The sequence below is a fragment of the Larus michahellis genome, chromosome 2 (assembly GCF_964199755.1).
Source record: "Larus michahellis chromosome 2, bLarMic1.1, whole genome shotgun sequence".
Taxonomy (NCBI): domain Eukaryota; kingdom Metazoa; phylum Chordata; class Aves; order Charadriiformes; family Laridae; genus Larus; species Larus michahellis.
In genome coordinates this window covers 143,517,996-143,544,056 of record NC_133897.1, presented here as the reverse complement: position 1 = coordinate 143,544,056, position 26,061 = coordinate 143,517,996, and the positions used below count along the sequence as shown (strand labels likewise).

The window sequence follows — 26,061 nt, the reverse complement described above, 5'->3', positions numbered from 1 at the left end:
GGGCTTATGAGACACCAAGAGCTGCTGCGGGAGCAGCTTGCCGGCAAACATTGAGCTATCAGGGGAATGCAGAAAGAAAGGAAAGTTTGAAAAGCAGAAGTGTATTTCATACAAGGTTTTTATGGACTTCTTCAAGTGCAGGTGTGCCAAAATGTTTCCACTGGAAACTTTATATAAAATGATTAATGTAAAGGAGTTCTGCCATCCTGGCATCTCTCTCCCCTCTCCTGATAGCCGCTGTGGCTCGTGACAGTTCTGTTCTGCATATTGGAAGCACCAGCAGCTGGAAATTATCATTTGTTAGTCTTAGTCTTTCTGTAGCTCGTTTCAGCCTCCACTGGTAATGAGGGCTCTTGCCCTTTTACCTTCAGGACGGCTTGGAATTCCTCTTTTAGGGCCAGAAATCACTTGAGCATCAAATTTATAACAAGCAGGGGAAAAAAAAAAAAAGCAGCATTTTGTACAGTATTCAGACACGTTCTGGGCATTCCTCAAATTCCTTTAAAGGACAGTCAGAGGGACAGATGTGTCATTGCAGCTCTGGGCTCTCTTTCACCACTGCTCTGCTGTTGCGTGCTGCTATTCTTAAAAACTCCCCCTTGTTTTTTGCTCTTCCTTGCTTTTCTAAAGATTCTACCCGAGAGTTTTCAGATGCCTCTTGGACCTAAGGTTGCTTTTGAACCTCAGGGCTCTGTAATGAAATCCCGTCCCTTTCTTGCAGGGCTGGGCTGCTGCGTGCGGGTCTGACCATCCTTGGCTGCCCATGGCGGTTACTGAGCCATGGTCTCCTGTTTTGGTGGTACCAGCTGGCCATGCAGTGGAAGGCAGCTTTCTCCAAAGGGACTGGAGATCTGCGAGTTTGGGAAACACGACGTCTCCCTGGGCTCCCGATAAGATGGATTCTGGAACATTTATTTTGATTACTCCTTGTCAAGCTGTAGGTCAAGAGGGTTTTCCTGGTGGCTAATTGCCTTCTCAGGAAGGTGGGAGGAGGATATATTTTTTCTTCTTCCCTGGCTCACATGAACTATTTCCATGAAAAGTCTGGGATGAATTGAATCCATACATAGTAACCAAAGAGACCGCAGTGATGGCGTCAAGTCCCACTCTGCCAGCGTTCCTTGTATGTCAGAGGAGTTCTTGGAATAAACAGGGTCAAATAGAAAAAAGCTGTCAGCTGCTGACAGTGACGGCCATCAAGGTGGCCTTTCCTTCCCTGTGTTCCTCAGAGTATCGGTGTTCGCTCTCCCTCCCCATGCCCGTGTCTGTACCCTCGAGCAGCGCAGCATCCTGTGGTCCTCGTCCCTGAGATGTTTAGGCCCAGGACCCATCGTGGCTCACGCCTGTGTCTGCGTGGGATCTCCTTCCAGAGAAGAGAGGATGCATGTTCGTGGCTTGTCCTCAGGACATGACCAGCGTGCCCACCCTGCCCGGGGGACAGCAGCGAGGTGGCACTGCCTGCAGGGACCCTGCTGTCACCAGGAGCCCCCCTTGCCAAGCAGTTCTTATTCAGCCCTTTTTCCTACTGATACCAAGGGTGTCTGTGTAAGGAGCAAACGAATCTGCCACAGGAATCTCCTGTGATGGGATTACATGTGCTATTAATAAAAACGGCCTTCGACTTCTAAATTGAGGCGCTTAGAACCCACAATGAATGCATTCTTCATTAATGAAAAAAACCATGAGCTTTTTTGTTGAAATTTAAATAGACCCATGAACTTTTGTAGCATGCGTGCTATTTTAAAACTGTAAATCTATTCCACTTTTTCCATTGTGGTTGTTTTCATATTTCATTATGTTCTAACATAGGCAAGTCGTTCGTCTTTTAATATAAAGGATTTTACATTTCCAGGCACAGGTTTTCATGCCCAGCTCAATAGGCTTGTTAAGAACCTAGGTTTCAGACACTGTTTTTTCTACGATACAAGATTAAAAAATGGAATCAAAGAAAGTATGAAGACACCAACATATCAAGAAATTATTGCTTACTTCTGGAAATTCAGATTAAGATCCTAAACGTTTTTAAAAAATGAAAAAAATGAGAGAACATAAATATAGGCAAGTTAGTTCTTTTCTGTGATTTCTGTTTTTGAGAAGACCAACAGACTATCTAAGGCCAAACGTTGTGTTATGTCACAGACTACGAACATGGCCTGAAACTGGATGATAAATTCTATAGGCAAAGTCAAGGCATGCCAAAAGCTGCAAAGCTATTTAGAATCCTGTCAGGAAATGTACTCGACTGTGCTCCAAAGAAAATCTCTTCTCTTTTCCATAGCAATGAAGGAGGATTTATCTACAGTTTCCACTCTTCCATACTTTTCTCCATGCTGTCCCTTGTGCTTAGACGATCTCTGTGGACCTCAGATATATTTCATTTTCTGTCAAAGTCTACATAAAAGTCTTCTTTGATTATTCTGCAAATATTTGATGACTGCTGTGATGCTGATTTGCTCTGGCCATTGCCTCTCCTGTTGACCAGTGCTCTCTCTCTGTTTCCTTCTGTTTTCCATGTCTCCAGTTTAATAACAACGCTGACAGTTGCCTGGGACAAGGGCTATATTTTTGATATATGTTTGTACAGTGCTTGGCACAATGAAGCCTGGTCTCTGACTGTGTATGTCAAATAATAATGATGTGGTTTCCAGTTTGTTCAATCTCCAAGTTTTTAACCATTTCAGAAGTGCTCTTTTAAATAGTTAGACGCAAATTACTCTTTTAGCAATATTTTCCACATCAGTTATGATTTCTTTTAATAATCTCAGTGCTTTTTCCAATATTCCTCACAGGCACTGTGCTACATGTGTATGATTTTACTGATTTAAAGCCCAAGACCTAAGGGTATGGAGAACTGCTCCAGCTGCCTGAATAAAACTGCCCAGCACAACCACTGAAACCCAAGGGCTGCTGCTCTGTATGGAGCATCTTGCTAACGAGCGGCAGGACAAGGAGTACAACACACGCCGTCTAATGCCTGGCATATGCCCTCAGTGTCAGCGAGAATTTAATCTTTAGCGTTATTCCCTTGGAGTGTTTACCTGCCTCATAATACTTAAGGGATGCCCTTGGCTTAGCATGGGAAATGACATAAACGTCGGAAGCGTCAGACCACTGTCATCAATAAACATCCCTAATTAGTGAAACCCACTATGCGCTGGTTCATCATTGCGTCTGGGCTCTACTATTATAGTCATGTTAATCTCCTTCTATTTCCTAAGTGGTCCGTCAGGATCTACTTCTGTATTAAGCCAGTCTCTAATCCTTGTACCCAGCTAAACATAACCACAACCTATTTATATATTGGGCTATCCCCAATTAAACTGAAAAATACTATAACCTAGTTCAGCCGTTGGGTAACACCAAGTATTAACGGTGGCTATTTATATCATTAAGATCTTTCAGACTTGCTGTGTTAAATAACAGCTTGGGCTAAGCTTTGTAATGCTCGCTATCACTTATGGCCACATGGGCTTGAGTATGTAATGATGTGGTGATGACCCCCAAATGCTCCGGTCTGGGCTGGCTCAGCTGTGATCTCCTGCAGGTTCCCGGTCTGGGGTGGCAGCTGAGGTCTCTGCCTCTCCTGAGCCCTACAGGAGGCAGCTCCTACGGCAGCCAAGAGTGTTTTGATGAGGTTTTGAACTTGGCAGCTCCTTCCCTCCGCTGCAGCTGGCGAGGTGACAGCAAGCGGGAGGGTCTGTTCAACCTGCTCAGGAATTTCTCCATGTATGTTGGTGTTGGAAAAATCAGTTTTCCCCCAGATGCAATAAACACAGTTTGTGCATTTAAACAGGTGGCGTTCGGGAACTTGCTGCTCCGTTTGTGGGGAAGTATACACGCCGCAAGTGCATCATGGAAAGACAATAACTAAAGTAGTGACGCAGACTTTAAATAAACGAAAAGGTTACTACCAGGTGATTTGTGCGGCTCAAATGAAATTAGTAATTAGTATTAGAGACAAGACATTGCATTTGACTCAGCAAGGCCCTATATCTTACTTTCTCACGCCTGAGCTTGGGGTTGCTCTGTCCTTTGCTTTGCCACATGATGTGTGGCTGGCAGTCTTCAGCCATGACTCTCTTTGTCACTGTCACTGGGGTTTGTTTTTTTAAAAAGGATAAATATATGTGATTGCTACTTCCATTGCTTCTAGACTAAGGCAGGGCTAGGCAGGTGAGTGTCTCCTAGTATTGGGTGCTAATCTGGTGAAGGTGGAGTGGCATCTTCAGCAGGGGACTATTCTACATGCAGCTGCCACTGAGGAACCACTGGCACGGTCTGGATGAGCAATTAGAGTTGTGAGGCCAAGAGCAGAGCGTCGACACCTACATTCAAGATGTGGAGCAACCCCAGAAATAGCTCACTTCCCACACACTGTGTGTTAAGAATTTGCCCTTTCACTTCCATGACTTTTTTGTTGCACTTTTTTACGATTCAGGAACTTTTCCCTTCACTGTGAAAAGTACTTTCCAGTGTTCTTCAGAAACAGAAAATGAAATAACCTGAAAACCAGCTGCTTACATCCCAGGTATGACCTTCACTGAAAGTTACATTTCATGTCTGATACCTCCAGAACTTGACTGTTCCCTGGCTGGGGAAGGAGTAATCTCATTTCATCTCTCCTCTCATCGTAGATAAAAATGTCGTTAACACATGCCATCCTCACCCCCACATCCTCGCTTTCTCCCACTTCTACAGACTTTGGGCCTGAAGTTGATCAAATGTGTGGGTTCCCTTTTCTGTTGAATGAAGACTATGCATGAGCGTGCATAGCCCATGCTCCACAGCCCCCACCGTGAACAGAGGAGCCGATACTCACTTCAGGCAGCGCTGCAAGTGTTTTGGAGTCAGCCAGTGCTAGGGCACCCATGAGGAAACTTCTGCTTTTTCAGAAAGCTGGAGAAAGGCCTCCCCCGCCTGTAGGCAAAATAAAAATCCATGATGAGGGCCACTGTGTTACTGATGGTTGAGTATTTGGAAAGCCAAAGTGATGGAGCTCTTAGGTCTCTCCTAGTTGTTTTGGGCTGAGGTGACTTGGCTCCTTGAAGAAGTCACATTACTGTAAGCAATATGAGACTGAGACACTGGGAGCTAGGGACTTCCAAAGACAGCACTTTCCTGGGATGCCGGCAATATAAAAAGCTGTGAGTGACACTCTGCAAATGACATAACGTCTTCAAATAAGGGACAGTGCTTCAACCTGCACGATCTCAAGAAGGCTGTTCTGCTATTCTGAAAGTAGGACATCTCTCTTTCTCTGTCTCTCGACCTCTCTTCCTCTGTCTCTCGACCTCTCTTCCTCTCCTCACTTTTTATTTTTTTATTCAGCTGGAAGGTCAACAAGTTAACAAGTTGTATGCAATGGGTACGGACAATGCTAATCACACGGTTAATCAGAAAATAATCCAAAGGTTGAAGGCCCCCTGCAATGTGAGGGCAGACAGCAGGGAGAATGCAGGGTAAACCAAGGCAGTAGATGTGGTCTGTCCTTTGTGTGAAGAGTGGAGCGTCCAGGCACGTGTGTTGTACAGGGTTTGCTGAACCAGAAACGTGCAGGTATGTGGTGCACAAGGTGTTCATCCCCTGCAGAACATCTGGTCTTTCTCTGCTGTTTTCCCTTTAAGTAATTTGGACATGGTTTTAAATCTAAATTATGCTTGATTTTGACTTATTTTAAGGGTGATTTCTGATAATAGAAGGAGGCATTTCATAAGAGCAGATACTTGAACGTGTTCAGGTAAGCTGTCAGAGTTTTTCCACGTGATCCCCTAATGAAAGAACGTTTTTTCCCCAAAGGGCGCTGCTCATTTTAACTTAATCTGTTCCTTAAGCTGGGAGGGAGGGAGAGCGTGGGAGGCAATTCAGCGCCGAAGCCTACCCGAGCTGCTCCGCCGCCCCTTCTGGGGAAGCCCATTTCCCTCCACTGACTCACAGAGCCAGCGCTGCCCTTGTGAATACCCTGCTCGTGAGGCAAAGAGCTCCTGGCGGCAGCGTCGTGCTGCCCAGCAGCCCTGATGTAACTGCTCAGTCTCGGGTCAGAAGTCAAGCCGGAGCGAGCTCGTAACTAGGAGATCAAAATATTTTCTCTGCCTTTTGCAGTGGGATGTGTCCGTATTGCTCCCCCTCATGCCTCCCGTTGTTCGCTGCGATATGTTTTATCATCTCAGCTCGTGTTTGTAGGACGTTGGGTCTTACTTTACGGCGGGGCAGGACTGTTTGCAGTCCCTGGGGCCACGGCTGCAGAGGGCGGGCGGTGCGACGGCGGGGAGAGCCTGGCCATGTGGCCGGCTCACTCGCTCTCCTCCACTGGCCCAGCCGCAAGCTACATGGAACTGGGATTTGTAGAGCGCCCACAATCAGATCTAGTTTGTGAGTCACGCTAGAACTATGGTCCTTGAGTTTGTGACTTTGAATTAGCTTTTATTCTTTTAGCTTCTAAATCTGCCAGCCTGGCTATTGATTAAACTTCCAGCAATGCAGAGGAATTATGAAAACCAGGGCTGTAGCTACTTCCACAGGCTCAAGAAATCAAAGCTTTTTCCTACCAGGTGCTCTAATTTTGTGCTTCAAGGAACAATTCATGTCAGGCACCCAGCGTCAGAGCAGCTCACCCGGGAAACGTGCTTGAGCAACTGATGGACGTTCTCTTTTCTAGCCACCCACATGTTTGGATCAGTAACACACTCAGTGTCCTTGCCTTCATGAGAACAAGGCCTCCCTTATTAATGTGAAACTTTACTAGCTTTCGGTGTAGAAAATGCTCAGAACGCATTAAATAATGTCTTAATTACCATAGAGAAGGAAAAATGTATGCGACAGAGACCTTGCAGTCCACTGCTTCTGAAAGGGATGGTGTTGTCCCACACGTTATCAGAGATGTACATTTTGCAGATGCATGGTTTGCACTGGAGGACGATGCAGTGAAAGTATTAAAGGTTCTGCTAGCCATCGAAACTCTTGATTTTGGTTATTAATGATGGCTTTTTTATTATGCCCAGCTCCTGTGTTTACTGCCTGCTTTCAAAATGAATAAACTCTATCAAAACAACAGAAAGAAAGCAAAAGACAAACAAGTTGTGGTTGTAGGAGGTCACCCAGCAGCTTGGGCACAGACATATGTATGTGCACGTGTGTGTCCCAGCTAGAGAGCTCAAGGAGAGCCTGCTGTAGCTGTGCCACCCCTTTCTGTCTCCTGGAGGAACGTGAGAGCCTTCAGTGCCAAGGAACTGGCTTTGCGGAGTACGACTGAAGCTGACAGCACTGCAACTGCTGGTATTTTACTGAGTATGTTCCCTGAAAAACGTGCTGGCTGTGATGTTCCTTTTTTCAGGGTGCTGGCTGGAGGTAGCAGGACGTGTCCGTGGTGATGCTCACAGTGATAGCACGCCCGGCCTTGCAGAAGCAGGGCAGAAAACCCTCGGCCACCGCAAGCCACGCTGCCATGTGTCAGAGGCTGGGAAGAAACAGCAGTTGGTGCTCGGTCAGTGTGGATGGCAACAGAAGTCATTCCTCCCCAGGGGTGTCCCAGCAGCTACTGGGAAAAGACCCCTGTTGCCACCCACGCTGAACAGGGCACGGGTACTGGTTTCTCCAGTTTGGTAGCCAAGTTGCTTGTGCGTTTGTGCGCCTCCTGTACTACAGCAGGATAGTTTTATTCAGCGTTGCATATGTAATGATTGCATCTTAAACCTTGTTTTACTTATTGCCCATCTGAAAAGGCACCAGTAAAAAATAGCCTTTAGGCTGTTAGGGATTTTTTCATTTCGTTTGACTGCCTTCAGTCACTCCTTCAGACAGTGCAGTTTAGGGCTCGTGTCAGAGCGAAGAAAGAGACTCATCTCTGTCCTTCTGTCGTCAGTGGGGAGAGAGGCATCTCTCCGTGATTCAGGCAACCTGTGTTAGATGAATCACCCTGGAGCTGCCTGGTTAATCCCGTCTGCTTCCCTCTGGGAACCGAGGCAAGTAGTTTAAATGAGGTGAAGTGAATCCTACCTGCAGGGCCTGGTGCTCAGTTATCCCGTCGTGAGCACAGCACAACAAAGATGAAGAATTAACCTTCAGAAAGAAAATAAACAACATATCTTCACTTATATGTTCATTTTCACATCTTCTGTTTTGGAAAAGTGGGAAGTACGTGCTGAAAGACATGGGAGTAAAGCCGTGTAAATAGAAGAGGTGCCATTGTTCAATTAAATAGACATTAATTACGCCTGACCGTGTAGAGCATCTCGCTCAAAGGTATTTTGCGTGGCTCCAATCCGCTTACAGCCTGACGCTGGAGAGAGCATGTGTTTTGCTGATAAACATGAGCCTGGGAGCCAGAAAATCCAAACAAGGCGGTGAATCACCGAGCAATCGCATGAAGCATCACTTTACTAGGTGCTGGTGCGGCGAGCGGGCAGCCCAGCGCTGAACCAGGGGCACTGGATGGACGATGCTGTAAACGTGGAAAGACGAGAGCTGTTGACTCCCTCCAAGCAGACCATATTTAGCTGTGGCGTTGTTACTGCTAGTCGTCTGTGCAGCTTTACTGAGAGAGCTGGGGAGGGGTGAGATGCCCAGACGCCATACTCCATCTGTGGCCTGATCTTAGAATCATGGAATCTTAGAATCGTCTTGGCTGGAAGGGACCTTTAAGATCGTTGAGTTGAACCATCAACCTCTTCTGGAAGAAGAGCATAGCTGGCTTAGCCACCATCATGTGTTGCTTGTTTTTACACGTCACCTTTCTCCTGATGCAGATGTAACAGCCCTGGTGTGACCTCGACTGAAACCAGCCTGACTGAACTCAGCTGTGCCTTGGTCAGTCCTCAACCCTGTGCCACTACCTTTCCTCAAGGAGGGCACCAAGTGGGTGCTGGGGCCCTGAGGCCTGCCCACAGACCTGCCCACCTCCCCCAGGCTCCCCCACCCTGCCCAGGACCCCCTGTCAGCCCCTGCCCCAGCGATGGTATTCACCCAGCCAGCCGGCGACCCCAAAACACCCTTTAATGATGTGAAACCAGGGGGAGTTTTGCAAGCCGAGGCTGGTGGGAGAGCTCAGCTCAGCAGCGCTCCCGTCCCATCCCAGGCAGGGTTGTCATGTAGATAAACGCAATCAGGACTTCAAAGTCAATCTCTGGCCACCACATGGAATATTTTTGAAGTACATTTTCTTTCACTGGTGGGATTTTGAGGGATTTCTGTGTTTTCCTGTGTGTTGAAGCAGTATCACCCAGCCACCCGAGTATTGGTAGTTACTGTTGGTTGCACTCGGTGTAAGAGTCGTGGTCACCACGGTGAAGAAGAAATTGCTTTTGGAGCAAAAGATATTTTTCTGGATCTCCCTTCAACCGTTCTGAAGATCAGGGGCCCAGATTATCCTGCCAAAGTTTCTAACCTGGGGTTTGCTGACGCAGAAGTTGCCTGTCATTAAATTACCACCAAGACTTAGTGCTGTAAATTCCAGTTATTGAAACCTGTGAATCCTGCAGCTGCAAAGGAGCCCCTGGCTCCCGAGCCTGATGGCACTGAGGACTGTGACGTCCTACAAAGATCCCAGATGCAAAAAATGGTCTGTGCTGGTGCCATTTGTCTGAAGGGTTTTTTAGCTCAGTGTTCGAAGAACATTTATGTCTAGCTCACATCCTACTATTATTAGTATGATTTTTTTTTTTTAAATTTGCATTGATTCCATTTGAAAGGCACATTTATTTATGTCATAGACGACTTAATCCTGTTCCCTGGACAATTATCGGCATAATTTGTTAACGTCATTCAGTGCAAGGGTAGGAAATGGCAGTCCTTTTTCTGAGTAACTCTTACTGAAATAATCCGTTTTTGCCATTTGCCCTTTACCATTTTTTTTTTTTTTTTTTTTTTTTCCCCCCACCGCTGATAGTTGTTTTAATTGTTTTTCTTTTCAGTTAACTAGACTAAAAGTAACTTGTATTTTATTACGAACTGAACTGCATTACTTCCTCTGGCTGCTCATTTCTGACTCTCTGCTGAGTATTCGACTGTGTTGGCTTAATGTGTTAATGGGGAAAATACCTTTTGGACACCCATTACAGTCACCAAGGCTCTGCAGTGCACGGTTATGGAGCGCGCCTTCCTTTTGGTACATCAGAATCCAGATTAGCTGCAAGTAATAGACTAATGAGGGGTTCTGTAATGAGGCAGCTGGTTAAAGGCAATCCTATTCCCTGAGAGCTCAAATGCCAGCTTTTACTGCTATCTTGTGCACAAGGAGTACAGATCCGTGCTTCTTCCCTACCCTTGTGCTCCGTTACCAAAGGATCATGTTCTGCTTTCAGTTCTCAGTTAAAAAATTGTAAAAATGCTGCTGTGGTGTGGGAGAAAAGAAGGTGTTGGAACAAATTTGGTACCCTCTGAAAGCAATTGCTGGGAACAGAATACCAAATCTACTCCTCTGAGGGGAGCAGTGGCCTTTTTTTGATAGGGGAGCACTTTCAGGTGCTCCTGACTCTGTTTCCATTAAAAAAAAAAAATCCAGGTTTTATTATTCCTTCATTTCTGAGTGTCTTTGTCCGCTCTGTACCCCACTTAAGACCCTCAGTAGTTCTCCTCAGGCACATAATCCTTCATTTCCCTACCTCATACCTCCCAGTTTCAGAGTATTTTACCCCTCTTACCTTTCTCGCTCAGCATGAAACTTCTTACGCAGTCGTTGGATGCAAAGCAGGAGAGGCAAAGGCAGAGCTGTGGGCATGGGTCGGTGTAAATAAGCTAACGGCCCCATTGCTATGGGCCTAATTCATGTTCATCACACATTATTTTATTTTTGCTTCTTGTTCTACGCTTGCTCACCGAGCTGTGCTGCAGGAATGGATGGTGACACTGGGGTGGGTACCCCCAGTGTGCCCAGGAGACACTATCCAGCCCAGCATCGTGTCTAGACCCACATCCATTTCTGTCCATAGCTGATGCTCTTGGTGGGTCTGGGAACTGCCAAGGGCCAGCCAGCACTGACGGATGTGAGAAGCAGAGCAAAACGTGAAATGCCACAACGGCGTGGAGGAAAGGAAGGTGGTGGACTTCGTTCATTGGGAACACAGTCTATGAAGTCAGGTCCTCTGAGGGGAAAAGTGAAGATGTACTCTTCTGCTAAATGCATAGGGAGAAAGTGCACTTTCAGACATTCTGTATTCAATTCCTACAAAAATAAATCTGATTTTTGTTTTTTTCCTGCTTTTTTGAGTTTTTTTCACCCTTCAAATTGTTTCAGGCCAACTCTGTGCACGACCCTTGTGCCAGAAGGTGATTTAAGGAACTACTTTTGCCTTCATATACATAAATACAAAATGGCTAATTAAGTGTCAGCTAAAAAGCACTGCTGTTTTATATCCAATGGAAAATTTCTGCCTAATTGCTTTGGGCATCACCTGGTTTAATTGTAACTGGCTGGAGAAGGATTGCAGAGCTGTTACTCTGCGATGTTTACTTCGTCCTGGCTGCAAGCAGCATTCCTTTAAGACATGATTATTGAAGCAGAGAATGGATAAGAGGAGAGAAAAGCAATCACTCTAAATTTTAATATTGCACCAGGCAGTAACATCCAAGCACTTGTGTGTGTTACGACAGCACCCGGCCTTGTGGTTTGTCTCTTCTTGTGCCTGTGTCTCCGGCAGTTTGACTTGTCGAAGCGTGGACCAGCGAAGAGTGCTAGAGGGCTGAGGAGTCCAGGACTGCATCAGCCTCCATCGGTCTATGGGATTGCACATGGAAATCCAAGCCTATGGTCAGCCCTACTGAGAAGGGCTCAGTTCGTATATTTAATTAATCAACCTGCTGCTGGTTTGTTTTTTTTTTTGGTAAATAAGTACCAGGAGGCTGAAAATCCTGCACTTCTCCCCAGCTTTAAAATAAGTAAGGAAAAGTTTTCCCCACAGACAGAGTGATTGAAATTCATGAGTGCTGGTGGCATTCCCTGAGGAACAAGAGCTCTTCATCATGTGGAGGTTGACAAGTAGTTCAGAACAGGGTCTGGAGAGTTAATTGTCCAGTTGGAAAGCTCAAATAGGCTCAGAAGAGACAGTACAACACGTGCAAGTTTCCCAAGTGCGAGCGCTTCATGCCACAGTTAGGACAACCTTTATGGATGGCTTTATAGAAGAGAGATATTGTGCGGTCGCCAGAGAGCCGTGTTTTCTTTGTCTGCTTGAATTTTCTGAGGAGGATATGGAAGATGATGTCTAGCAATTCCTGATCTAACACTAACCATAACTAAACGTAAAGGCTTTTCTGACTTTTTGTTTTATTTCTGCTGTCTGTGCTTTCTGCGAGACATCAGAGCCTACAGTTCTGCTGGGATCAATCTGGCCATAAATCTCTCCAGTCCTGTGGTGGACAGGTTTTTGCTCTTTTGCTTGCAGTGACAAATTACAGACAACTTAAAGAGAGCTAAGTGAACCCGAGGTGCAGAGCACAGTACTCCAGCCACCCACTTCTCCTTCATGATTCCCAGCATGTTTCAAAAGAACCTGAGCAACATCAGAAGTGGGGCTGAGCATGCCGACAGCAAAAGAGCAAAGTGCTCCTTCTTGCAGATCACTGGCCATGCCATAAACCTCCCCCAACAGAGGCGTTGTTGTATTTTGTGCAGTAAATATTAACAGCCGCTCTGCGCATCCCACGCAGAGGGACGTGCTCCTTCGTGCACGTTGAGATTATCAAGCGGCAGCAGAGGCTCGCAGCCTGCTGTGTAAGGGATGGGGCGAAGTGGAGATGCGGGACTTGGGGCCAGTTCGGCTGCTGCCAAGCAGGGAATCACAGGTGAAGGAAAATCAGGATGTATTTGAGTCCAGTTCTCCATGGAATAATTTCCAAGTAAATTAGTGAGTGTGTATTATTTTGGGAAATGCTCTTGGCTCTTTAAACTTGAGAATAGGCTCAGGAGGTCCCTGAAAATCCTCATGAAATACACAGGAATGAAATAAAGCCAAAGGGAAAACAAAGCAAGCGGATTTCAATTGAAGAATTTCATAAAGGTCTATTTTTTCAGGGGAAAGCGAATCAATTTTACAGCGGAGGAATGTGAAATAAGGGCTAGATGGCAATCGTAGCAACAGATGGTCTTTTCTGCATATCACTGCTCCCTTTAATAAAGGTATGTTGTCAGTTAAAGGCTTGCTCACCTGTAACTGAGAAGAATGGGCACATGAAAAAACATATTCTTGCCCCTGCTCAGCAGCGAAGTTGTTCAGACTTCCTGTGTGCGGGATAAGAATTAGTCACCTGCTGGTTTCAGGGGCTGATAGAGTAACTAGGAGAGTGCAAATATAAAGGAAAGCTGTAGGAGCTTGATTTTGAGCTCATCATAGTTAATCCAGAATCTGGATAATTGAAGGCTGACTATAGAGTTTCCATATGCTTTTATATAACTTGTGGTACCCCTACTGAGTAGTTCTGTGAAAGTTTATTACTCTTTATCTATTAATCACGAAGTATTTTGCATATGTTGTTAGAAGTGTCACCTGGTGGCACACATTACAGGTTTGGATATTTTTTTTCCTTCCAGCAAAATTTCTTCTGCCAAGGAGTTATGAGATTATAAAAATCTACGGAGCAGACTCCGGGTTTGTGCCATGTAGGCTGTGTATTCAACTTCCCTAATGAACTGTGGATGGAATCAGCACTGTGCTACTCCGATGTTGTGCAGACTGTGTGTGTTCTGGTGCATCTTTGCCACCATCCAGCTGGAGTAACACCGAATTTGTAGTTGGATGTTTTTTCAAGCCCCTGTTCGTAAAGGGTTGCAGCAGAAGCGAGAGCTGATTATGCAGTTCAGGAAACTGGGTGCAGTCACTTGGAGGCTGACAGAGAAAAAGATGATTGTATGTATTAGATTTTAATTTAAAAAAAAAAAAAGGACTAACATGCCCATTTTTAGGATAATTCCAAAATAAAGTCCAGATATTTTATTCCAAAGAAACGTTTTGTCCAGCAGGGGGTTAAGTGCATTTTGCAGGCAGAGAACATAACACATTTACAGCATTTTATGCATTAATGAAACTTATGTCATTTTTTAAACAACATCAACTTTGATAATGTTTGAATGAAAAACTGAGTGAGGTGAAACGGTTTGGATTATTTTGGGTTTTTTCCACTTTCCTGTTTTCATCCTGCAAGAACCAAATGTGTTTATTTTACTGGCAATATTAAGACGATCATATGATTTTGAGTAAGTCTTTTGAGATTGTTTGCAAGTTTCTGCTCTTCTGCATGTCTGCTTCCTCCCAGCTGGGGGCTGGCTGTTGTATGGAAAGGCCAACCACGTCACGGAAAAGCCCTGTCTCTGATCAGATGGGCTTAATATAAACCAGGTTTGCTGAGAGAGAATTAAAGAGGCAGCCCCAAAGCAGGAGAGGATTTACTCCAGCTGAGCAGCTCAGAGGACCGCAGCCCGTCGAGGGAGAAGGGCAGCGCCAGAGAAGGACCCGGCTGCCTGGAGGATATAACAAAAGTAAGGCAGCGTTGGTTCGGATGCAGTGTTTTACTGTAGAGGCTGGAGACCCAGGCAGCTAAGTGCAGTAAAGGGCATCAAAACCAGTTTGAACTTGGAATGCTGTATGTGACCAGGGCTCGTTTAGCTTTGTTTAACGAAGGATGATAACTTTTTAGGGGCGAAATCGTAAAATGTTCGTGTTCGTGACAGTTTAGTGAGTGTTTATTGCAGGTTGTGAGTTAGGCTCTGTTGTGTGACTGGCTCAGAGACGGCTTTTCTTGTCTGGTCTTTTCAGCAGGGAAACTACAAGGAAAAAAAAACGCATTTTAAAATTCAACCACAGTAAATGTTTGATTTTGTTTGTGAAACAGCCTTTGCTTGGTGCATGATTTCTAGTTTAAATATATTTCTTACTGACAAAACTACTGTGACTTTGACCGTGCAACCGATCTCATTTTGCCTCTAGGTACTGTGCACCACAGAGAAAATATTGCGTATGTGGTAGTAAGTTCAGATAGAGTGTGATTTTGCTGTATATTTGTCCTATGTCCTGCTGTGCATTTATTCACAGAAGTTTTCAGGCATTTTTGTGTGAAGAGGAATAGTGACTTGTACGTGTTGTTTTGATGCTTTGCTATACTTTTTTTCATTCGCCACCTATTACTCAGGTTTGAATATTATACAGGTTTTTACAGACAATTGTCCTTTTTACTAATATGAAGAAGAGAGCTAAGAAATGTCAGCTATATGGCAAAAAAATAAATGTCTAAATAACTGTCACTTTGGGAACTGGAATGCATCAAAGTAACTTTCCTAAAAATGGTAGCTGTTGGCCCGTGAGAATGACATCACTGTCCTCTGCCTCCAAGCAAGGCAAAATAGAGTTTGCTGAGTAAAATGTAATTAAGAGTCATGCTTATCTAAGAATAGTAAAGAGATCTTGCTGACTGGGCAGTAAATGAAGTTGTTGATTTAATATCTGTAAATTCATGAGCTTTTTCTCCCAGCGCTACCTCCTGTAGCGGCTAGAGCCTGTATCTCTTTAGAAAAGCTGTTGGGCTTCACTGTGTCCTCCCTTTTACCAGCCGCTGTCTGAAGCAGAGTCATTCTTTCTTTACCTGGCTATAGACAAGGCCCAAATCCACCCCATCATAGCAAGACTTGCTTGTGTGGCTTTTTCCTTAAATTAGGGTTGTCTGAGGGTGCTGCGTGTGGTGGCTTATTGCTTTCCCAAAACTTTCAGCTCTTAACTGAGACAACGTGAAAGGTGCTGTACACTCAGCTGCACTGAAAGTTGGAGGCAGCTGGGACCAGTGCCTCTGTTTGTTCCCAGTTAAGGACAAAGGATGGGGAGCAGTACCTGTAGGTGCCTCTCAGCAGGGATGCAGCCCCTGGGTAGGACAGCTCTGGTGGACGCTGCCCCTTCCTTCTGCTCCCGGGACACAGCAGTGCCTCGCTCTCTCCAGGGCTGGGCTGCACCTAGCTCAGCTGTGAGCTTGCAAAGGCTAAACAAAGGTAGGATTTAACATGTGAGGGTGGTATCATCCCTAGGAAAAAGCCTCTGACTCACTAACTAGAAATATTTCTTTGTGTACCGGCAACTACGAAAGAGTGCAGCAAGTCTCGCTTTTGCTGCATACTAGATCCCTATAGAAGGGCAGAATGTGCTTCCTTGAAGTTAGTAAGAGGGTGTTAATGCGTTTCTAAACATTTGGTGGGTAACGCTTGTGATTTCCCTATATCTCACTAGGGGTAAAGAATGACCCTCAACAACGTTACCATGCGTCGCACCCACAACAGCAGCTTGCAGCAGCAGCAGCAGCGATGGAGCATCCCTGCTGACGGAAAGAATCTGCTGGTCCAGAAAGACTCCAATGAGTACAACCCTCAGAAGCGATACACCATCAGTCCCGATGAATACTACAGAAGGAGCTGGTCCTCGGAGTCGTCCGACTCCGTCATCTCCTCTGAGTCCGGCAGCAACTGTTACCGGGTGGTGCTGATCGGGGAGCATGGTGTAGGCAAGTCCTCGCTAGCCAACATCTTTGCCGGGGTGCATGACAGCATCGACAGCGACTGCGAAGTGCTGGGAGGTAGGTCGTGATGCCCTGGGGTGTCTGTGTTTGCTTGCAATCCGCCTTGCCAGTTGTAATTGGCACAGAAAATCAGAGAGGCCATTTTAATCAAAAATCGAGGTAACAAACTTTTGGGTCTGATCATCAAAACTGATTCAACACGTGCATCTCTCTTAAGAAAACAAGAAAGCAAAATAAGATGAGTAAGATACTCACCAATGATGTTTGAAAGTCTCTGAAAGAGAACAATTCTGATTCTCATGCTATTTCATGTCAAAATACCTGTTGGAAGCTGCCTCATTTCTACCTGTGGTGATGCTACACAGGAGGCTGGTTCAGCTTTCATGCTGGTCCAACATTTGTGTTGCCACTGGCTGCATGGGGCTGACTCCAGCTTTCTGTGGGGGAGAGAAAACAACTGCAGGTCCTCAGGGTCTACGAGAATGAAATGCTTAGATATAACATATAAAGAAAAAGCCACTGCTGAGTCCTTCAATCACCTCCAAAATATTTGCCATTAGAAGTCATCTCACCCTTTCTGCATAAACACATTACCTCAGCGTAGGCTATATGGAGTTTGAGTAAAATATATCTCCTTGCCCAGCATGTGCTCCCCCAGGGGAAAACCAGAAAAAGGTCCTTCAGCAGTGCAGAAAAATTCCTATTGACTAAACAGGGGGAAAAGGCACAAGCTGTAGGGTTGTGGTTTTTTTTTTGATGCATCCCCCTTGCTACCCTCCTCTGCTTTGTTTAGGATTGCATGGGATTGCAAAGGGGTCTTTAATCCCAAAGATCGGATCATGCAGAAGGTGAAGCTGTGGCACCGAGCCCCGTGTGCAAGGTGTCACACATATGTGGAAGGGTTGTGCTACAACAGAAATCCGCTGTGGCTCTAAGGAGGCAGATGCTGTCACCTTCAGAGGATAGGCAGGTTGCTGGCTAGTTTTGCTGGCAGCACGCAGGACCCTTCCCTGTCTCTGCCGTGTCCCTTCCCTCTCCTGCCTGTGCTCCCTCGGGGCGATGGTGCCAGTGCTAAGCACAGGGAGTTTCTGGGCTTCTCTTCCAGTCCCCAGTGATGCACAGGCAGGACAGCTTTTTGTGGCTTTACCCAGGATTTAATACAGCCCAGCGTCAGGAAGGCTGGACCCACATTTTCCTTGCTTGCTGCCACAGACTGGGGGCACAGATCTTTGTGCTTCTGGGGGCTTTGAATTTCCCTGTGGTGCAGTCACTCTGAATCAGTTATTCAGGTGTGCTTTACCTTCAGCTTCTACCACTGACTGTTCCTGTAACCCCACCAGCTCCTCAGCCTGGAGTTTCTCTGATAAAAGGTTTCCTAGTGCTAACACCAGCGAACGAGAGTAGGACCCTTGGGCAAGCCGTCAGAAAACGCAGCCGATTTGCTTTGCACACCCCTGTCAGACAGTTTTCTTCTCCATGCGAAGCCGTATGGTTTCCCCTTTCATTTGCACTCCCGGCAGCATTGCTTGGAGTTTAGCAGTGACGGATTTTTCAAGGCCAGCTCTGCTGAGGTATTGGAAAACTTGCTGTTGTTATATCTCCTTTTTTTTGAGTGTCAGCTTTGAAATAAGCATGAGATGAACTAATTGCTCACTTTCAATGTGTTCTATATCCTATGGAAGTTCCTTAGGATTGACCAAGGTGCAAATCAGTGCTGAATATGACCATTTGGGCATAATATTTTTGAGGAGTGTGATTACATAGTTGTAGCCTCTCCATGTGTAACAGAGTGGAGAAACAGTTCCCTGGATGTTGTCCTCTGGGGTATGTGGAGCTTGTTCCTGCACAGATGCTCGGTCAGTTGAAAGAACTATTCTCCAAACCTTAGCTTGCAAACTGGAAATTCTATTACAAGAGAGGATATTTTCAGGGCAGCTAACTCACAGAGGGAATACAGCTGCTTTTATGGACTGGCTTTGGTACTGACTGCAAGAATAGTTTAACTCATGGACACAATTGTCGTGCTATTGGGCCTTCAAGGGAAACTACTCCTCTTGATTAGCTTTGCCTTTTTCATTTTAAGCTGTGTCAAGCCTGTCCTCTTTTTTTATTTTATTTTAAATGTGAAATACTTTGGTCTTGTTCTTTCGCATGGATGTAGATCCCTGGCTTGGAGGAAGAGCTCTGATTGCAATTTAGGGGAAAGTTCACTCCATTAATGCCCAACAGAAATTTTATGAGGCAAGGGTTAAGACACAGTCCTAACTACAAGCGTGGTTGGGACAGACCCCTTAAACACTGCAGTGAAGGGGGTGGTTTGCTCAGAAGCCCAAAGCTTGGCATTTTTCACTGACCAGCAACGCAAGACTAGAGATGGGTCCAAACCCCATATTGCTCATCCAAACGTCCCCAGGTTTGGGGGAAAGAAGGAAGACTAGTATTTGAAGCAGAAGCTAGACTGAGATTTCACAGCACGGCTTGATGGAAGTTATGAGTGGGAACAGCCCCCTTCAGATCTAAGCAGAACTTTGTCACGTGGTGTTTATAACCTAGGTATGAATTTTTGTGGCCTCAGTGCAAAATAACTGAACTGCTGTGGTTTGTTGATTCCTTTGCTTTTTGACATCAAAGGTAATGTGGCAAACCGCAAAATGGGAGAGAACTGGGACACAGCAGAAGTCTCAGCCTCTCTAAAACCCACCAGCTCTTGTCTCACAAACCCCTGTCCTCATTGCTTGGTAGGCTGTTAGCTGTATAGCTCTCAGCAGCAGTGACTGTTCACCCGTAAACTGTCCCTGCTAAAGCGAAAGCAAATATTTTCCATTACTCAGCCTTGCTGGACTCTGCTGCTCCCATGGGGCAAATGTTCAGCATTCGGTTATTTCTTCCACTGGTTCTATTTTCTCTCTCCCACATAAGATAAAGAGAATATCAGCCAAAATAATGAACATTTCGTTTCCTGATCTTTCAGCCTCCTTCATATATCATGGAAAGTAAGACAACCAGTAATGAACAGAGGGCAGGTTCAGTGCTGATGGAAATGAGGAAAGAACTGAATGTGAGCCAGAATAAAAGTTGGCTCAATAACTTGAACTGTGAACAAATTATACGTATTCAACTACTTTTTTTTTGGTAATGTACATGATGCCACAAAATGATGAATTACCAATCTTTCTGATTTTCTTTCCAGAAGACACGTATGAAAGGACGCTGATGGTGGACGGGGAAAGTGCAACTATTATACTGCTTGACATGTGGGATAATAAGGTACTTTAATTTGTTCTAGTTAAATGCCAAAAGAAAAGTGCATATAAATCACTGCTAATATCAAAAGTAGGTATCTTTTGGGAAAGAAAATAAGTGTTTTCTGTACTTTGACATTAGGGAAAACATGGGATTTATCCCACCCCAAGCCAAGCATGCCTGACAGCTCTTCAGTGTGAGCCTGAGAAGTGCAAGCCTTCTTTATTTTTTTAATGATAAAACAAAACTTTCAAGCCGTTTTCCAGACCACATTCATTCCAGTCGAAAGCCAGAGCAATGAATTATTTGGGGCAAGTTTTGCCCTCCTTTGTGGTGAAGTATTCATACCATCACCACTTTGGAATTACTTTTAGTATAACTGTGATTCAAACCGTACCCATTACAGTTACAGCAGGAATGTGTTTGGATTCCCTGATGTTATACTTTCTAAGCAAAATCTGCTCTGGGCATAACGATGTCTGACCATTCCATTTGAACAGCGTGAGGGAGAATGGATTCGAGACCACTGCATGCAAGTGGGAGACGCGTACTTGATCGTCTACTCCATCACAGACCGAGCGAGCTTTGAGAAGGCCTCGGAACTCAGAATACAGCTCCGCAGGGCACGCCAGAAAGAAGACATCCCCATTATTTTGGTTGGCAACAAAAGTGACCTTGTCAGGTGCCGCGAAGTTTCAGTGGCAGGTAAGGAAAATGATGAGGATAAAAACAACGTAAACATTAAGAGTCATCTAGTAGCTTTTGAAGGAAATGCAAAGCTCTGTCTGAGGGAGTATGCTGTGATCAGGACTGGGCAATAAAAGAGCAATAAAACAGCAGAGGACTGGGAGGGGTCTGCCAGGTCCTTAAGCCTCCTTTGGTAACGCTGTTACGTGTGAGATAATCCTTTTCCTAAATTTATTAAGTAACATCATAAAAGCAGCTTGAATTTCTTCCCTTACAACTCCTAGCGTAAGACCAATGCAGTATGTGGGATCTCTGGTAACTGGAAACCCTTTGGGCTTCCAATATGTGCTTAAGCATAATGTATTTAGCACCCTTTATTCTGCTGCCAAAGTTTATCTCTACTTTTAACCAGTTCTCTGTCCACCCTGGTAACTTAAAGTTCCCTCTCACCCTTCGTAGTCTGGACAGAAACTGTGCACCTTTCAGGAGACGTCTCCTTGCTGCCTTCCTTTGGGATGCCGAAACAGCTCTCACTGCTGTATACAAAAGAATAACCAACCTGTGCTGCTCTTCCAAAGCCTGGGGAGCCCTAAGCCCTTAAACAGGAATAGAGAGACTGCTGTGAAAGCTGCTGCCGGCTCCCACGGTCTTCAGTCAGTAATATCTCTTCTTGAAGAGTCTTCCCTGAGGCTTGGGTGACACAACATAACACACAGAAATGCATTAGATGATCTCGTCTTGGCCTATCAGAAACATGGGTTTCTCCACTTGGCATTTTCTTCTCTCTGCTGCCATTCTGCTCTTATATTTCCCGATTGATCTTGACTTTTTTTTTCCACTGGGGATGTGCATGGCTCCTCTGGCACATGTCACAGTTGCCATAAGTGAAGAGTTTGAACTGAGGAGTACACCAGGGATGTCTGTCCCACTTGAAAAACCTTTTGAAAGATGGCAGGTGCATTCATGTCATTTTAGTTATCTTGGTGATGAATTCACGGCAAGCCAGAAGACAAAATAAATTGGCTTGCATGTGAAAGACAGCCGTCAAGTTTAGCTTAGGTTCACATAATTAAGGATAAGAACTATGATTTCAGATGTACCTCTGAAGTCATAGGCAAAGTTCTGCCTTTATTTAAGGGTTTTGTAGATGTGTCAGCTCCCACCAAAGTTGCTACTGTCCCAAGACCCTGCTTTACTCATGACCCGTGGAGGAGGCTGGGCTTTGCCTCCTGTGGGGACGAGAGCTGTGCTGTGCGTATGGAGGGTGCTGTCATCACCCTTTAATGGGACTTGTGGGAGCCTGCACGTAAGATGATCAGGTGGTTTTGAGTCATGGCTGACCTCTCCGCCTTCGTTGTCTCATTGCGGGTTGGTCAGCCCCAGCTCCGTTCACAGCTGATGGCAGGGACTGGGCTTCCCCCTCCCTCTCCGGGCAGGGATTGTGGCACACAGCAGATGAATCATAGGCTAGCAGGCAGCATCGGGTGATTAAGGACTTATCCGTGCCTATATTAGGCTTGAGGAATTCCCCCGGTGGCGCTGGCTCCCAGCACGTGGCAGCCTGGGGCCGCTTTGCCTCTCCCCTGCTCGTGACGCCTTGTGACATACCCACCTTGCAATTTTGCAGAGGGACGAGCCTGTGCTGTTGTGTTTGACTGCAAGTTCATCGAGACCTCAGCAGCCGTGCAGCACAACGTGAAAGAGCTGTTTGAAGGCATCGTGCGGCAAGTGCGGCTCCGGAGGGACAGCAAGGAAAAGAACGAGAAGCGTCTGGCATACCAGAAACGGAGAGAGAGCATCCCCAAGAAAGCCAGGCGGTTTTGGGGCAAAATAGTTGCCAAGAACAACAAGAACATGGCCTTCAAACTCAAGTCCAAGTCTTGCCATGACCTATCGGTACTTTAAGAACGCTGGACTCTGCCAGAGCTTGTGGCATTTTGTGGACATTATCTAACTATGTCGTGGGACAATCAATCAATCTATATTAGATTGGGCTATCAAAGTGACTTAGGTTCACAGTTGTGATTGTGATGATACGTGCTGGCATAAGAACAGCACAGTGCATGGAAATATCTCTCTCTTTTTTTTGTTGGTAGTTTTAAAAGAAAAGTATAGACCAGAATGACCCAAAGTTAAGCTGGGAAGAGTTCTGGAATATACGTGTTGTTTCTCCTCTCACCTTCGGATAATAGTGTAAGAACCTTGAACTGTCATGACTTGGGAAGTGAATACTACACTCTTTAGTCTTTCTCCTTGTTATTATTATTTCTTTTTTAAAACTGTGTAAAGAATTGATGAACTGACTGGGGATTGGTCTTTCGCCAGTTGGCTGGTCAGGCTTGAGCACCCACAGCTGAAAAATCTTCATTTTTGTAGAATAGCCACTAAGACACTTTTTTTTTTCTTATTATTTCAAGGATTGGTTTTAATGAGTTTACACATCTCTTATTTTGAAAATATTTAAGGTAAAAATCCTATAATCAAACAAATTTTCCTCTCTTATTTTCATATTATGGGACTGTTTAAAAATCATAGTAAAATTGAAATTAAAGTGCAAGTTGTATCAAAGTGCATCTAGTGCAGGATGCCAAACCTTTCTAAATCACCTGAGCTTTTTTAAAAAAACACATGGACTTCTTGTATCCAGCCTTGGCCTTTCTCTATGCCAGAGCTATGCTGTATTTATTGTCGTGCGGAATAACAAGCATTTTAATGTTGAGGGGGAAATGTATTTATTACTAGGTTTCTTAAAAGAATAATGTTAATTTTATTACTGTTTTCTATCTAATATCCTTTTTTTTTTTTTTCAGATATGCAAGTTTTTACTTACATGCCTTGTAATAAAATAAATAAAATATATGACTGCCTTTGAGCCTCAGTGGGAAATCCCTAAGAATTTTTTTCAAGTTGAGAAAATATTGTGAATGCTGGACAAGATTGCTACATGACAAGTACAGCGAGGATTCCTCGCATCTCTGAACACAGGCTACTTAGCAACCTAGGATCACAAAGCAAGAATCACCCTCAGCTTAAAAGCTTTGAGTGCACGGTATCCCTCATGTGCAGATGTGGTTGTGGTGGCAGAGATAAAAATAAATCATCCTTAAAAAAGGTATTTGGCCCTAAGCCTGAAAACACTTTAGAAATGTAGTTGAGTACCCTTACCCCGCTTTTGGAGATGGAAAGAAGTGAAATGCTATATTCAGGGACAGAAAGCGGGTAGCTGGCATGGTGTGCCCTAATCCTCAATTACTCTTGGGCATAATTGTGTTATTTTCCTCCTTAGCGTGCTGGTTTTTGAGGGCACACTGCAGAGTTCAAGGTAGAGGTACAGTCATGACATTTTGCCTGCAGATGTCTCAAAAGTAAAATCTCCAGCCTGGCAGCTCATCTGCCTTGATGATGAAGGCAACAAAAAAGTGACACTAATAAGGTGAGAACTGGGTTCCCCATCTTGGGCTGCACAGCTTTCATGCACCAAGTGCTCTGGAAAGGAGTGAGCTTGACGAGTGTTTGCCCAAAACTGCCTCTGCTGAGGGGCTGACTTTTAGTGGTTCTCTAGCAGTAAAATATCACTTTGCAGGATAGCTCTGCACTTGTGCGGTATTCAGAACTTGGGGAAAAGGAATTTCTGATCTAGAATAAACTGTTGGCAGGAACAGAAAACAACATTTTGAATAGAGCACAGACAAGATCCCTGCCACTGGATTTTGAATGAATGCTTTTGAGTTGTCAGCATGCAACTTAAGGTTGACCCAGAGCAGCCTAGAGAATGATACTCACTCTGATACCAGTTTTCAGAACTTTTAAACTCTCATAACTTTTTTGCCATTTGAGAATGGAAACAAAATCACATAAATTAAAAAAATTTTAAAGATTATTTTTAAGAACTCAAAGTATAGCTGAACACAACCAGCACATTTCCTTAGTTTGTTCCATATCTGTCAAGCAATGGACCCAACAAATCTAAACCAAGCAGGTTTTGAAGAAATATAGAATGTCCATGTTGATCATACAGCCTTTAAGGGTCTATCCACGTTCACAGCATCGCTGGGTGCATACGTGGGATCATAAAAATTTGGAGTTACCTAGTAAGTTTTCATGCCCTCTGTTGTCTCCTTCCACTCTTCCCAGGAAAACAAAATTTCCTTCTAAAACATATGACTTTTTGAAGAAAATGATGTGGTAGGCCCGTTCCCAAGAGATGCCACAAAGAGCCGTGCGGTGGCCATGCACAGCATGCTGTATCACCACGTTGTTCCTGGCGGGAACAGACATCACTGCAAGTCTGTCTTCTGGGGCTGCTGTGGGACCAGGGCTGGTTGCTCTGAAGAGCACAGCACTACCTTTGGACCAAAACAGTTTAAAGAGCTGCCTACACCTCTGCATGCCCCAGTCAACCTCCCGCTGGCCCTCATGGTCTGCCCTGCAGGCTTCTGGTTTGCTCTGAGGGCCATGAAGATGATCAGAGGGCTGGAGCACCTATGCTATGAGGACAGGCTGAGACAGCTGGGGTTGTTCAGCCTGGAGAAGAGAAGGCTCCAGGGAGATCTTATAGCAGCCTTCCAGTACCTAAAGGGGGCCTACAGGAAAGATGGGGAGGGACTCTTGATCAGGGAGTGGAGCGACAGGATGAGGGGTCACGGTTTTAAACTGAAAAAGGGGAGATTTAGATTAGATATTAGGAAGAAATTCTTTATTGTGAGGGTGGTGAGGCACCGGAACAGGTTGCCCAGAGAAGCTGTGGATGCCCCAACCCTGGAAGCATTCAAGGCCAGGCTGGATGGGGCTTTGAGCAACCTGGTCTAGTGGGAGGTGTCCCTGCCCATGGCAGGGGGTTTAGAACTAGGTGATCTTTAAGATCCCTTCCAACCCTAACAACTCTATGATTCTATGGAGGAAGCTGTGGGGTGAAGAACCACCAGCAACAGCATCCCCTCCATGGAGCTGTTGCTTCCGTTTTCTCAGGCACCGTCGGGGTGTTACCGTCCGACCTCTGGATGTGGAGTGAGGAGAACTGGTGCTGAGGATCCATACTCTGCGCATTTCAGGGGTTTTCTTGCTTTGGAATAGGTTTATCCTGGTCCTACGGACCAAATGCCCACCTGGAACTGCAATGCCTGGGTTGTGCTCCTGAAGGGCACTGTGAGTTTCACCTGGAAGGGACAGTGGTCATCTGCTCTGCACTGCATGGCTCCAGTGAGTTGTGGACCCAGAAGAAGGGCTGGGGCTTTCTTTGCAGCTTATGAGAAGAATCTGAGTCACGGTTTTAGCTGATCATCACCAGATTATCAAATATATAAATGCTTACTATATATAACAGCTGGTGTACCTGGAATGACTAATTAATACTAATTTAATCTGGAATGCTGACATTTCAAACCCTTAATATCCACAATCCCCCTGTTCGTCTCAGATGTGGGTGTCCAAAACCATGGAATGGATCAATCAGCAATTCTAATCACTGCTCCGGCTATTTATTAAGTCCGGCCTACAATGACAGATCCTAATGTGATAATTACGACTTCGGCCCCAGAGATCTGGCAGTAGCTGTGGAATACGTGAGTCACGGCAGTGAGCGCACCAAGGCCAAAATGGCAAAACTCACGGAGTCCAAATAAAATAAAATAAATACAGAAAAAAGTCTAA

General features: G+C 45.2%; 1 protein-coding gene across 1 annotated transcript; it reads left to right on the top strand.

Annotated features, from left to right (window-relative positions):
* Positions 1-14,215: 14,215 nt before the first annotated feature.
* Positions 14,216-23,290, top strand: GEM (GTP binding protein overexpressed in skeletal muscle). Its single transcript, XM_074577435.1, has 5 exons — positions 14,216-14,464; positions 16,197-16,539; positions 19,673-19,749; positions 20,226-20,430; positions 22,040-23,290. Exons 2-5 carry the CDS (start codon positions 16,206-16,208, stop codon positions 22,315-22,317), a joined length of 894 nt encoding a protein of 297 aa, XP_074433536.1. The 5' UTR covers positions 14,216-14,464; positions 16,197-16,205; the 3' UTR covers positions 22,318-23,290.
* The last annotated feature ends 2,771 nt before the right edge of the window (positions 23,291-26,061 follow it).